Source organism: Scyliorhinus torazame, chromosome 3, assembly GCF_047496885.1.
Source record: "Scyliorhinus torazame isolate Kashiwa2021f chromosome 3, sScyTor2.1, whole genome shotgun sequence".
NCBI lineage: Eukaryota > Metazoa > Chordata > Chondrichthyes > Carcharhiniformes > Scyliorhinidae > Scyliorhinus > Scyliorhinus torazame.
The window spans coordinates 366,685,663-366,700,447 of NC_092709.1; the positions used below are offsets into that span (position 1 = coordinate 366,685,663).

Consider the following 14,785-nt stretch of genomic DNA (forward strand, 5'->3'; position numbering starts at 1 on the left):
CTGTGTGTGTGAACAGACTGAGGTCAGTGTGAGTTACTGTGTGTGTGAACAGACTGAGGTCAGTGTGAGTTACTGTGTGTGTGAACAGACTGAGGTCAGTGTGAGTTACTGTGTGTGTGTGTGAACAGACTGAGGTCAGTGTGAGTTACTGTGTGTGTGAACAGACTGAGGTCAGTGTGAGTTACTGTGTGTGTGTGAACAGACTGAGGTCAGTGTGAGTTACTGTGTGTGTGAACAGACTGAGGTCAGTGTGAGTTACTGTGTGTGTGAACAGACTGAGGTCAGTGTGAGTTACTGTGTGTGTGTGAACAGACTGAGGTCAGTGTTAGTTACTGTGTGTGTGAACAGACTGAGGTCAGTGTGAGTTACTGTGTGTGTGAACAGACTGATGTCAGTGTGAGTTACTGTGTGTGTGTGAACAGACTGAGGTCAGTGTGAGTTACTGTGTGTGTGAACAGACTGAGGTCAGTGTGAGTTACTGTGTGTGTGTGAACAGACTGAGGTCAGTGTGAGTTACTGTGTGTGTGAACAGACTGGGGTCAGTGTGAGTTACTTTGTGTGTGTGAACAGACTGAGGTCAGTGTGAGTTACTGTGTGTGTGAACAGACTGAGGTCAGTGTGAGTTACTGTGTGTGTGAACAGACTGAGGTCAGTGTGAGTTACTGTGTGTGTGTGAACAGACTGAGGTCAGTGTTAGTTACTGTGTGTGTGTGAACAGACTGGGGTCAGTGTGAGTTACTGTGTGTGTGAACAGACTGGGGTCAGTGTGAGTTACTGTGTGTGTGAACAGACTTGGGTCAGTGTGAGTTACTGTGTGTGTGTGAACAGACTGAGGTCAGTGTGAGTTACTGTGTGTGTGAACAGACTGGGGTCAGTGTGAGTTACTGTGTGTGTGAACAGACTGAGGTCAGTGTGAGTTACTGTGTGTGTGTGAACAGACTGAGGTCAGTGTTAGTTACTGTGTGTGTGTGAACAGACTGGGGTCAGTGTGAGTTACTGTGTGTGTGAACAGACTGGGGTCAGTGTGAGTTACTGTGTGTGTGAACAGACTGGGGTCAGTGTGAGTTACTGTGTGTGTGAACAGACTGAGGTCAGTGTGAGTTACTGTGTGTGTGAACAGACTGAGGTCAGTGTGAGTTACTGTGTGTGTGTGAACAGACTGAAGTCAGTGTGAGTTACTGTGTGTGTGAACAGACTGAGGTCAGTGTTAGTTACTGTGTGTGTGTGAACAGACTGGGGTCAGTGTGAGTTACTGTGTGTGTGAACAGACTGGGGTCAGTGTGAGTTACTGTGTGTGTGAACAGACTTGGGTCAGTGTGAGTTACTGTGTGTGTGTGAACAGACTGAGGTCAGTGTGAGTTACTGTGTGTGTGAACAGACTGAGGTCAGTTTGAGTTACTGTGTGTGTGTGAACAGACTGAGGTCAGTGTGAGTTACTGTGTGTGTGTGAACAGACTGAGGTCAGTGTGAGTTACTGTGTGTGTGTGAACAGACTGAGGTCAGTGTGAGTTACTGTGTGTGTGAACAGACTGGGGTCAGTGTGAGTTACTGTGTGTGTGAACAGACTGAGGTCAGTGTGAGTTACTGTGTGTGTGAACAGACTGAGGTCAGTGTGAGTTACTGTGTGTGTGTACAGACTGAGGTCAGTGTGAGTTACTGTGTGTGTGAACAGACTGAGGTCAGTGTGAGTTACTGTGTGTGTGAACAGACTGAGGTCAGTGTGAGTTACTGTGTGTGTGTACAGACTGAGGTCAGTGTGAGTTACTGTGTGTGTGAACAGACTGAGGTCAGTGTGAGTTACTGTGTGTGTGAACAGACTGTGGTCAGTGTGAGTTACTGTGTGTGTGAACAGACTGAGGTCAGTGTGAGTTACTGTGTGTGTGAACAGACTGAGGTCAGTGTGAGTTACTGTGTGTGTGTGAACAGACTGAGGTCAGTGTGAGTTACTGTGTGTGTGAACAGACTGAGGTCAGTGTGAGTTACTGTGTGTGTGAACAGACTGAGGTCAGTGTGAGTTACTGTGTGTGTGTGAACAGACTGGGGTCAGTGTGAGTTACTGTGTGTGTGAACAGACTGAGGTCAGTGTGAGTTACTGTGTGTGTGAACAGACTGAGGTCAGTGTGAGTTACTGTGTGTGTGTGTGTGAACAGACTGAGGTCAGTGTGAGTTACTGTGTGTGTGTGTGTGTGAACAGACTGATGTCAGTGTGAGTTACTGTGTGTGTGAACAGACTGAGGTCAGTGTGAGTTACTGTGTGTGTGAACAGACTGAGGTCAGTGTGAGTTATTGTGTGTGTGAACAGACTGAGGTCAGTGTGAGTTACTGTGTGTGTGTGAACAGACTGAGGTCAGTGTGAGTTACTGTGTGTGTGAACAGACTGAGGTCAGTGTGAGTTACTGTGTGTGTGTGTGTGAACAGACTGAGGTCAGCGTGAGTTACTGTGTGTGTGTGTGTGAACAGACTGAGGTCAGTGTGAGTTACTGTGTGTGTGAACAGACTGAGGTCAGTGTGTGTTACTGTGTGTGTGAGCAGGCTGAGGTCAGTGTGAGTTACTGTGTGTGTGTGAACAGACTGAGTTCAGTGTGAGTTACTGTGTGTGTGAACAGACTGAGGTCAGTGTGAGTTACTGTGTGTGTGAACAGGCTGAGGTCAGTGTGAGTTACTGTGTGTGTGTGAACAGACTGAGGTCACTGTGAGTTACTGTGTGTGTGAACAGACTGAGGTCAGTGTGAGTTACTGAGTGTGTGTGTGAACAGACTGATGTCAGTGTGAGTTACTTTGTGTGTGATGAGAGAAGAATTAGCTAAGGTAGACTGGGAGCAAAGACTTTATGGTGAAACAGTTGAGGAACAGTGGAGAACCTTCCAAGTGATTTTTCACAGTGCTCAGCAAAGGTTTACACCAACAAAAAGGAAGGGCGGTAAAAAGAGGGAAAATCGACCGTGGATATCTAAGGAAATAAGGGAGAGTATCAAATTGAAGGAAAAAACATACAAAGTGGCAAAGATCAGTGGGAGACTAGAGGACTGGGAAATCTTTAGGGGGCAACAGAAAGCTACTAAAAAAGCTATAAAGAAGAGTAAAATAGATTATGAGAGTAAACTTGCTCAGAATATAAAAACAGATAGTAAAAGTTTCTACAAATGCATAAAACAAAAAAGAGTGGCTAAGGTAAATATTGGTCCTTTAGAGGATGAGAAGGGAGATTTAGTAATGGGAGATGAGGAAATGGCTGAGGAACTGAACAGGTTTTTTGGGTCGGTCTTCACAGTGGAAGACACAAATAACATGCCAGTGACTGATGGAAATGAGGCTATGATAGGTGAGGACCTTGAGAGGATTGTTATCACCAAGGAGGTAGTGATGGGCAAGCTAATGGGGCTCAAGGTAGACAAGTCTCCTGGACCTGATGGAATGCATCCCAGAGTGCTAAAAGAGATGGCTAGGGAAATTGCAAATGCACTAGTGATAATTTACCAAAATTCACTAGACTCTGGGGTGGTCCCGGCGGATTGGAAATTAGCAAACGTGACACCACTGTTTAAAAAAGGAGGTAGGCAGAAAGCGGGTAATTATAGGCCAGTGAGCTTAACTTCGGTAGTAGGGAAGATGCTGGAATCTATCATCAAGGAAGAAATAGCGAGGCATCTGGATAGAAATTGTCCCATTGGACAGACGCAGCATGGGTTCATAAAGGGCAGGTCATGCCTAACTAATTTAGTGGATTTTTTTGAGGACATTACCAGTGTGGTCGATAATGGGGAGCCAATGGATGTGGTATATCTGGATTTCCAGAAAGCCTTTGACAAGGTGCCACACAAAAGGTTGCTGCATAAGATAAAGATGCATGGTATTAAGGGGAAAGTACTGGCATGGATAGAGGATTGGTTAATTAATAGAAAGCAAAGAGTGGGGATTAATGTGTGTTTCTCTGGTTGGCAATCAGTAGCTAGTGGTGTCCCTCAGGGATCAGTGTTGGGCCCACAACTGTTCACAATTTACATAGATGATTTGGAGTTGGGGACCAAGGGCAATGTGTCCAAGTTTGCAGATGGCACTAAGATAAGTGGTAAAGCAAAAAGTGCAGAGGATACTGGAAGTCTGCAGAGGGATTTGGATAGGCTAAGTGAATGGGCTAGGGTCTGGCAGATGGAATACAATGTTGACAAATGTGAGGTTATCCATTTTGGTAGAAATAACAGCAAAAGGGATTATTATTTAAATGATAAAATATTAAAACATGCTGCTGTGCAGAGAGACCAGGGTGTGCTAGTGCATGAGTCGCAAAAAGTTGGTTTTCAGGTGCAACAGGTGATTAAGAAGGCAAATGGAATTTTGTCCTTCATTGCTAGAGGGATGGAGTCTAAGACTAGGGAGGTTATGCTGCAATTGTATAAGGTGTTAGTGAGGCCACACCTGGAGTATTGTGTTCAGTTTTGGTCTCCTTACTTGAGAAAGGACGTACTGGCACTGGAGGGTGTGCAGAGGAGATTCACTAGGTTAATCCCAGAGCTGAAGGGGTTGGATTACGAGGAGAGGTTGAGTAGACTGGGACTGTACTCGTTGAAATTTAGAAGGATGAGGGGGGATCTTATAGAAACATATAAAATTATGAAGGGAATAGATAGGATAGATGCGGGCAGGTTGTTTCCACTGGCGGGTGAAAGCAGAACTAGGGGGCATAGCCTCAAAATAAGGGGAAGTAGATTTAGGACTTAATTTAGGAGTGAGAGTTTACAGTGTGAGTTCGGGCCGGAAAGTGGAGCTGAGTCCACAAAAGATCAGCCATGATCTCATTGAATGGTGGAGCAGGCTCGAGGGGCCAGATGGCCGACTCCTGCTCCTAGTTCTTATGTTCTTATGTTAGTTTCCCTGCTGACTGGCCTTTCACACCTTTTGTTCTCTCTGGGGACTGCCATTCGGTCTCTTTCCCCGGGGTTCCTGTGGCCATTAGCACCCAGTTTCCCCGGGGTTACTGTGGCCATTCGCACTCTTTCCCCGGGGTTACTGTGGCCATTCGGTCTCTTTCCCCGGGGTTACTGTGGCCATTCGGTCTCTTTCCCCGGGGTTACTGTGGCCATTCGCACTCTTTCCCCGGGGTTACTGTGGCCATTCGGTCTCTTTCCCCGGGGTTACTGTGGCCATTCGGTCTCTTTCCCCGGGGTTACTGTGGCCATTAACACTCTTTCCCCGGGGTTACTGTGGCCATTAACCATTAACACTCTTTCCCTGGGGTTACTGTGGCCATTCGCACTCTTTCCCCGGGGTTACTGTGGCCATTCGCACTCTTTCCCCGGGGTTCCTGTGGCCATTAGCACCCAGTTTCCCCGGGGTTACTGTGGCCATTCGCACTCTTTCCCCGGGGTTACTGTGGCCATTCGGTCTCTTTCCCCGGGGTTACTGTGGCCATTCGGTCTCTTTCCCCGGGGTTACTGTGGCCATTAACACTCTTTCCCCGGGGTTCCTGTGGCCATTAACACTCTTTCCCCGGGGTTACTGTGGTCATTAACACTCTTTCCCCGGGGTTACTGTGGCCATTAACACTCTTTCCCCGGGGTTACTGTGGCCATTCGCACTCTTTCCCCGGGGTTCCTGTGGCCATTAACACTCTTTCCCCAGGGTTACTGTGGCCATTCGCACTCTTTCCCTGGGGTTACTGTGGCCATTAACACTCTTTCCCCGGGGTTACTGTGGTCATTAACACTCTTTCCCCGGGGTTACTGTGGTCATTAACACTCTTTCCCCGGGTTACTGTGGCCATTAACACTCTTTCCCCGGGGTTCCTGTGGCCATTAACACTCTTTCCCCGGGGTTACTGTGGCCATTCGCACTCTTTCCCCGGGGTTACTGTGGCCATTCGCACTCTTTCCCCGGGGTTACTGTGGCCATTAACACTCTTTCCCCGGGGTTACTGTGGCCATTCGCACTCTTTCCCCGGGGTTACTGTGGCCATTAACACTCTTTCCCCGGGGTTACTGTGACCATTCGCACTCTTTCCCCGGGGCTACTGTGGCCATTTGCACTCTTTCCCCGGGGTTACTGTGGCCATTCGCACTCTTTCCCCGGGGTTACTGTGGCCATTAACACTCTTTCCCCGGGGTTACTGTGGCCATTTGCACTCTTTCCCCGGGGTTACTGTGGCCATTCGCACTCTTTCCCCGGGGTTACTGTGACCATTCGCACTCTTTCCCCGGGGTTACTGTGGCCATTAACACTCTTTCCCCGGGGTTACTGTGGCCATTCGCACTCTTTCCCCGGGGTTACTGTGACCATTCGCACTCTTTCCCCGGGGTTACTGTGGCCATTAACACTCTTTCCCCGGGGTTACTGTGGCCATTCGCACTCTTTCCCTGGGGTTACTGTGGCCATTCGCACTCTTTCCCCGGGGTTACTGTGGCCATTAACACTCTTTCCCCGGGGTTACTGTGGCCATTCGCACTCTTTCCCTGGGGTTACTGTGGCCATTCGCACTCTTTCTCCGGGGTTACTGTGGCCATTCGCACTCTTTCCCCGGGGTTACTGTGGCCATTAACACTCTTTCCCCGGGTTACTGTGGCCATTAACACTCTTTCCCCGGGGTTACTGTGGCCATTCGCACTCTTTCCCCGGGGTTCCTGTGGCCATTAACACTCTTTCCCCGGGGTTACTGTGGCCATTCGCACTCTTTCCCCGGGGTTACTGTGGCCATTCGCACTCTTTCCCCGGGGTTACTGTGGCCATTAACACTCTTTCCCCGGGGTTACTGTGGCCATTCGCACTCTTTCCCCGGGGTTACTGTGGCCATTCGCACTCTTTCCCTGGGGTTACTGTGGCCATTAACACTCTTTCCCCGGGGTTACTGTGGCCATTCGCACTCTTTCCCTGGGGTTACTGTGGCCATTAACACTCTTTCCCCGGGGTTACTGTGGCCATTCGCACTCTTTCCCCGGGGTTACTGTGGCCATTCGCACTCTTTCCCCGGGGTTACTGTGGCCATTCGCACTCTTTCCCCGGGGTTACTGTGGCCATTAACACTCTTTCCCCGGGGTTACTGTGGCCATTAACACTCTTTCCCCGAGGTTACTGTGGCCATTAACACTCTTTCCCCGGGGTTACTGTGGCCATTAACACTCTTTCCCCGGGGTTACTGTGGCCATTCGCACTCTTTCCCCGAGGTTACTGTGGCCATTCGCACTCTTTCCCCGGGGTTACTGTGGCCATTCGCACTCTTTCCCCGGGGTTACTGTGGCCATTAACACTCTTTCCCCGGGGTTACTGTGGCCATTCGCACTCTTTCCCCGAGGTTACTGTGGCCATTCGCACTCTTTCCCCGAGGTTACTGTGGCCATTAACACTCTTTCCCCGAGGTTACTGTGGCCATTCGCTCTCTTTCCCCGGGGTTCCTGTGGCCATTCGCACTCTTTCCCCGGGATTACTGTGGCCATTCGCACTCTTCCCCCGGGGTTACTGTGGCCATTAACACTCTTTCCCCGGGGTTACTGTGGCCATTAACACTCTTTCCCCGGGGTTACTGTGGCCATTAACACTCTTTCCCCGGGGTTCCTGTGGCCATTAGCACCCAGTTTCCCGGGGTTCCTGTGGCCATTCGCACTCTTTCCCCGGGGTTACTGTGGCCATTAGCACCCAGTTTCCCAGGGTTACTGTGGCCATTCGCACTCTTTCCCCGGGGTTACTGTGACCATTAACACTCTTTCCCCGGGGTTACTGTGGCTGTGACTCTCACTCCACAGTTTAAATATTTCCCACTTTCTCTGTTAACTTTGACAAAGAGTCATCGGACTCGAAACGTTCGCTCTTTTCTCTCCCTACAGATGCTGCCAGACTTGCTGAGATTCTACAGCATTTTCTCTTTTGGGAATAAATCTCTTTGTCTATTTAACATTTGATTCACTTTTTGTCCAGGGTGGTGACTGGAATTAACAGGATCATGCGGTACCAGATTCGCCTGTACCAGGAAGGTGATTACGACGCAGTGCGGGATATTTATGTGTCTGGCGTACAAGAGCATTTTCCCAGAGCGTGTCGTTACGTTCTGAAACAACCCTGCACCGTGGCCGTCTTGGGACTGAGCTTCTGTCTGCTGCTGATTGTGTCCAGCTCTCTGCTTCTCTCACTCTCTCTCATGGTCATCTTGCTGGCTTTAGGCTACCTGCTGCTTCGCCATATCTGGTCTCAAATCATTGAACAGAACCTGATGCAGGACCTCCTGGACATTGGCAGCTCCTACATGAAGCATCCAGCCTGCTGTTTCTGGGTGGCAGTATCGAATGGATCTGTGGTTGGTACAGTGGGAGCTATCCCGTCCAAATTCTCACCTATTACGTTGGAGCTGAAGCGTCTGAATGTGTGTCTGGAGTACCGCGGCCTGGGCATTGCCAAGGCATTGTGCCTTACTGTCCGAGAGTTTGCCCATCGCTCAGGTTTTGCCGACATAGTGCTCAGGACCTCTGTCATTCAGACAGAGGCACAGAATCTCTACCAAAAGCTGGGCTACATCCTGGTGGACACAATCCCGGTGCCTCATCCTCTGGCCAAAGTCACCAACTACACCACCAGCAAATACCAGTACCACATCCCTCGTGGGCCCGAGCTCCAGCCGCAGGAGAAACAGCAACGTGACCACATCAGACTCTGTGCCACACAGGAGCTACTCTCCCACTGTCACGGTGAGGAGGATATTACAATATTCATCCAAAAGAAAACATAAGAGTGTAAGAAATAGAAGTAGTTAGGAAAGCAAATAGCCTGTTGTTTTTTATTACACAGGTTTTGGAATAATAGAGAAATCTTGCTGCAGGTTTTGATGAGAACAGTTGTGGAATATTATTTACAGTTATGGTCCCCAATTCAGAACGGGGTGATTGTGTAACAGCCCTTCCTGTCCATTCCCTGAGTTCTTATTTTGGTCCACTGATCATCAATGGAGATGGACCTTTAAGTCGAGCAGAGGAAGTGAATGGCACAGTGGCTAACACAGCTGCCTCACAGCGCCAGGGACCCGGGTTCGATTCCGGCTTGGGTCACTGTCTGTGCGGAGTTTGCACGTTCTCCACGTGTCTGCGTGGGTTTCCTCCGGGTGCTCCGGTTTCCTCCCACAGTCCAAAGATGTGCGGGTTAGATGGATTGGCCGTGATAAATTGCCCTCAGTGTCCAAAGTTTAGCTGGAGTTACGGGACCAGGGACAGTATTCTGCCCAGCAACTAATGGCGATTGTTTGCTGGCAGGTGGGGGTTTTCAGAGAGGAGCCAAGGTGGAAGCAGCTCTCTCTCTCTCTGCTCTGCTTCCTACTGTAAGGATCCTCCTGATAATCCTTGTCTGGCCCTTGTTTTTTCCCTTTTAATTTCTGTGATTTTGCTATTTTCATTTTTTGCACATGGACCAGTTAACGTGCTTTTGCCTTTCAGGTGGACTTCACCTTGGTTCAAGTGACTGGTAAACTGAGGATTGACTTATGACCCAAAGAACTGTTTATTTTTCGATCAACAGTTGGAAGGGGTGACGACACACCTTGATAAAGAACAACAAAGAACAAAGAACAAAGAAATGTACAGCACAGGAACAGGCCCTTCGGCCCTCCAAGCCCGTGCCGACCATGCTGCCCGACTAAACTACAATCTTCTACACTTCCTGGGTCCGTATCCCTCTATTCCCATCCTATTCATGTATTTTTCAAGGTGCCCCTTAAATGTCACTATCGTCCCTGCTTCCACTACCTCCTCCGGTAGCGAGTTCCAGGCACCCACTACCCTCTGCGTAAAAAACTTGCCTCGTACATCTACTCTAAACCTTGCCCCTCTCACCTTAAACCTATGCCCCCTAGTAATTGACCCCTCTACCCTGGGGAAAAGTCTCTGACTATCCATTCTGTCTATGCCCCTCATAATTTTGTAGACCTCTATCAGGTCGCCCCGCAACCACCTTCGTTCCAGTGAGAACAAACCGAGTTTATTCAATCGCTCCTCATAGCTAATGCCCTCCATACCAGGCAACATTCTGGTAAATCTCTTCTGCACCCTCTCTAAAGCCTCCACATCCTTCTGGTAGTGTGGCGACCAGAATTGAACACTATACTCCAAGTGTGGCCTAACTAATGTTCTGTACAGCTGCAACATGACTTGCCAATTCTTATACTCAATGTCCCGGCCAATGAAGGCAAGCATGCCGTATGCCTTCTTGACTACCTTCTCCACCTGTGTTCCCCTTTCAGTGACCTGTGGACCTGTACTCCTAGATCTCTTTGACTTTCAATACACTTGAGGGTTCTACCATTCACTGTATATTCCCTACCTGCATTAGACCTTCCAAAATGCATTACCTCACATTTGTCCGGATTAAACTCCATCTGCCATCTCTCCGCCCAAGTCTCCAGACAATCTAAATCCTGCTGTATCCTCTGACAGTCCTCATCGCTATCCGCAATTCCACCAACCTTTGTGTCGTCTGCAAACTTACTAATCAGACCAGTTACATTTTCCTCCAAATCATTTATATATACTACAAAGAGCAAAGGTCCCAGCACTGATCCCTGTGGAACACCACTGGTCACAGCCCTCCAATTAGAAAAGCATCCCTCCATTGCTACCCTCTGCCTTCTATGGCCTCGCCAGTTCTGTATCCACCTTGCCAGCTCACCCCTGATCCCGTGTGACTTCACCTTTTGTACTAGTCTACCATGAGGGACCTTGTCAAAGGCCTTACTGAAGTCCATATAGACAACATCCACTACCCAACTGCATCAATCATCTTAGTGACCTCCTCGAAAAACTCTATCAAGTTAGTGAGACACGACCTCCCCTTCACAAAACCGTGCTGCCTCTCACTAATACGTCCATTTGCTTCCAAATGGAAGTAGATCCTGTCTCGAAGAATTCTCTCCAGTAATTTCCCTACCACTGAAGTAAGGCTCACCGGCCTGTAGTTCCCGGGATTATCCTTGCTACCCTTCTTAAACAGAGGAACAACATTGGCTATTCTCCAGTCCTCCGGGACATCCCCTGAAGACAGCGAGGATCCAAAGATTTCTGTCAAGGCCTCAGCAATTTCCTCTCCAGCCTCCTTCAGTATTCTGGGGTAGATCCCATCAGGCCCTGGGGACTTGTTTACCACTGTAAATAAATGTTAGTAATAAAACTGAGTTGTACCATTCGGAACTGTGTTGGTTCGTCTGTGTAGCAGAGCACCCAACACATCATAGTACCAGGATTGGAACCCGGTAACTGTGGTACCTACCTACAAATCATCAGGAATCTGCCATCCTGCGCCATGGACACCGTCAGCACACGGCGGCCGCTACAAGTCACTGGAAATATCGGTGTCAATTGGAAGCTGTTCAAACAGCGCTTGCAGCTCTTCCTGGAAGCCAATGAAAAGGAGCGCGCTTCGGACACCAGAAAGATCGCCATCCTCCTCTCCACAGCAGGTCAACACGCCATCCATGTCTACAACTCCCTGGTGTTCGCGGAAGGAGAGGACAAGACCAAGTACAAGACGGTCCTTCTCAAACTCGACCAACACTTCAACGTCGAGGTCAACGAGAGTTTCAAGAGGTATCTCTTCCAGCAGCGCCTGCAGGGTAAGAATGAGCCCTTTCAATCCTTCCTTACGCACCTCCGTATCCTCGCGCAGTCCTGCGGTTACGACACCACCTCCGATTATATGATTCAGGACCAGATTGTTTTTGGGGTCACCTCGGGCACCCTACGCCAGCAGCTCTTAAACATTAAAGGCCTCACCCTAGCCTCCGCCATCGAAGCCTGTGTCCTCCATGAAAACGCGACCAGCCGGTACTCCCAATTCCAGGCGGCCGGATCGGAGAGGCAGGGGTCCTACACGGCCGGATCGGAGAGGCAGGGGTCCTACGCGGCCGAATCAGCACGGCCAGGGTCCTACGCGGCCGGATCGGAGAGGCAGGGGTCCTACACGGCCGGATCGGAGAGGCAGGGGTCCTACACGGCCGGATCGGAGAGGCAGGCGTCCTACACGGCCGGATCGGAGAGGCAGGGGTCCTACGCGGCCGGATCGGTGAGGCAGGGGTCCTACACGGCCGGATCGGAGAGGCAGGGGTCCTACGTGGCCGGATCGGAGAGGCAGGGGTCCTACACGGCCGGATCGGAGAGGCAGAGGTCCTACGTGGCCGGATCGGAGAGGCAGGGGTCCTACACGGCCGGATCGGAGAGGCAGGGGTCCTACGTGGCCGGATCGGAGAGGCAGGGGTCCTATACGGCCGGATCGGAGAGGCAGGGGTCCTACGCGGCCGGATCGGAGAGGCAGGGGTCCTACGCAGCCGGATCGGAGAGGCAGGGGTCCTACGCGGCCGGATCGGAGAGGCAGGGGTCCTACGCGTCCGGATCGGGGAGGCAGGGGTCCTACACGGCCGGATCGGAGAGACAGGGGTCCTACGCGGCCGGATCGGTGAGGCAGGGGTCCTACACGGTCGGATCGGAGAGGCAGGGGTCCTACGCGGCCGGATCGGAGAGGCAGGGGTCCTACGCGGCCGGATCGGAGAGGCAGAGGTCCTACACGGCCGGATCGGGGAGGCAGGGGTCCTACACGGCCGGATCGGGGAGGCAGGGGTCCTACACGGCCGGATCGGAGAGGCAGGGGTCCTACACGGCCGGATCGGGGAGGCAGGGGTCCTACGCGGCCGGATCGGAGAGGCAGGGGTCCTACACGGCCGGATCGGAGAGGCAGGGGTCCTACGCGGCCGGATCGGGGAGGCAGGGGTCCTACGCGGCCGGATCGGAGAGGCAGGGGTCCTACGCGGCCGGATCGGAGAGGCAGGGGTCCTACGCGGCCGGATCGGAGAGGCAGGGGTCCTACGCGGCCGGATCGGAGAGGCAGGGGTCCTACGCGGCCGGATCGGAGAGGCAGGGGTCCTACACGGCCGGATCGGAGAGGCAGGGGTCCTACGCGGCCGGATCGGGGAGGCTGGGGTCCTAAGCGGCCGGATCGGAGAGGCAGGGGTCCTACGCGGCCGGATCGGAGAGGCAGGGGTCCTACGCGGCCGGATCGGAGAGGCAGGGGTCCTACGCGGCCGGAACGGAGAGGCAGGGGTCCTACGCGGCCGGATCGGAGAGGCAGGGGTCCTACGCGGCCGGATCGGAGAGGCAGGCGTCCTACGCGGCCGGATCGGAGAGGCAGGGGTCCTACGCAGCCGGATCGGAGAGGCAGGGGTCCTACGCGGCCGGATCGGAGAGGCAGGGGTCCTACACGGCCGGATCGGAGAGGCAGGCATCCTACGCGGCCGGATCGGAAAGGCAGGGGTCCTACGTGGCCGGAACGGAGAGGCAGGGGTCCTACGTGGCCGGATCGGAGAGGCAGGGGTCCTACGCGGCCGGATCGGAGAGGCAGGGGTCCTACACGGCCGGATCGGAGAGGCAGGGGTCCTACACGGCCGGATCGGAGAGGCAGGGGTCCTACGCGGCCGGATCGGAGAGGCAGGGGTCCTACGCGGCCGGATCGGAGAGGCAGGGGTCCTACGCGGCCGGATCGGAGAGGCAGGGGTCCTACGTGGCCGGATCGGAGAGGCAGGGGTCCTACGCGGCCGGATCGGAGAGGCAGGGGTCCTACACGGCCGGATCGCAGAGGCAGGGGTCCTACGCGGCCGGATCGGAGAGGCAGGGGTCCTACGCGGCCGGATCGGAGAGGCAGGGGACCTACGCGGCCGGATCGGAGAGGCAGGGGTCCTACGCGGCCGGATCGGAGAGGCAGGGGTCCTACGCGACCGGATCGGAGAGGCAGGGGTCCTACGCGGCCGGATCGGAGAGGCAGGGGTCCTACGTGGCCGGATCGGTGAGGCAGGGGTCCTACGCGGCCGGATCGGAGAGGCAGGGGTCCTACACGGCCGGATCGGACAGGCAGGGGTCCCACGCGGCCGGATCGGAGAGGCAGGCGTCCTACACGGCCGGATCTGAGAGGCAGGGGTCCTACACGGCCGGATCGGAGAGGCAGGGGTCCTACGCGGCCGGATCGGACAGGCAGGGGTCCCACGCGGCCGGATCGGAGAGGCAGGCGTCCTACGCGGCCGGATCGGAGAGGCAGGGGTCCTACGCGGCCGGATCGGAGAGGCAGGCGTCCTACGCGGCCGGATCGGGGAGGCAGGGGTCCTACACGGCCGGATCGGGGAGGCAGGGGTCCTACGCGGCCGGATCGGAGAGGCAGGGGTCCTACACGGCCGGATCGGGGAGGCAGGCGTCCTACGCGGCCAGATCGGAGAGGCAGGGGTCCTACGCGGCCGGATCGGAGAGGCTGGGGTCCTACGCGGCCGGATCGGAGAGGCAGGGGTCCTACACGGCCGGATCGGGGAGGCAGGGGTCCTACGCTGCCGGATCGGAGAGACAGGGGTCCTACACGGCCGGATCGGAGAGGCAGGGGTCCTACACGGCCGGATCGGGGAGGCAGGGGTCCTACACGGCCGGATCGGAGAGGCAGGGGTCCTACACGGCCGGATCGGGGAGGCAGGGGTCCTACGCGGCCGGATCGGAGAGGCAGGCGTCCAAGCGGCCGGATCGGAGAGGCAGGCGTCCTACGCGGCCGGATCGGAGAGGCAGGGGTCCTACGCGGCCGGATCGGAGAGGCAGGGGTCCTACACGGCCGGATCGGAGAGGCTGGGGTCCTACGCGGCCGGATCGGAGAGGCAGGGGTCCTACGCGGCCGGATCGGAGAGGCAGGGGTCCTACACGGCCGGATCGCAGAGGCAGGGGTCCTACGCGGCCGGATCGGAGAGGCAGGGGTCCTACGCGGCCGGATCGGAGAGGCAGGGGACCTACGCGGCCGGATCGGAGAG

General features: G+C 53.8%; 1 protein-coding gene across 1 annotated transcript in view; it reads left to right on the forward strand.

Annotated features, from left to right (window-relative positions):
* Positions 1 to 11,145, forward strand: part of LOC140409369 (probable N-acetyltransferase camello) — a 91,316-nt gene extending 80,171 nt beyond the window's left edge. The window contains exons 2-3 of the mRNA XM_072497814.1: positions 7,903 to 8,666; positions 9,405 to 11,145. Coding sequence (XP_072353915.1) covers positions 7,928 to 8,666; positions 9,405 to 9,436 — 771 coding nt within the window. The 5' untranslated portion in view covers positions 7,903 to 7,927 and the 3' untranslated portion in view covers positions 9,437 to 11,145. The remainder of the gene's footprint in view (positions 1 to 7,902; positions 8,667 to 9,404) is intronic.
* The last annotated feature ends 3,640 nt before the right edge of the window (positions 11,146 to 14,785 follow it).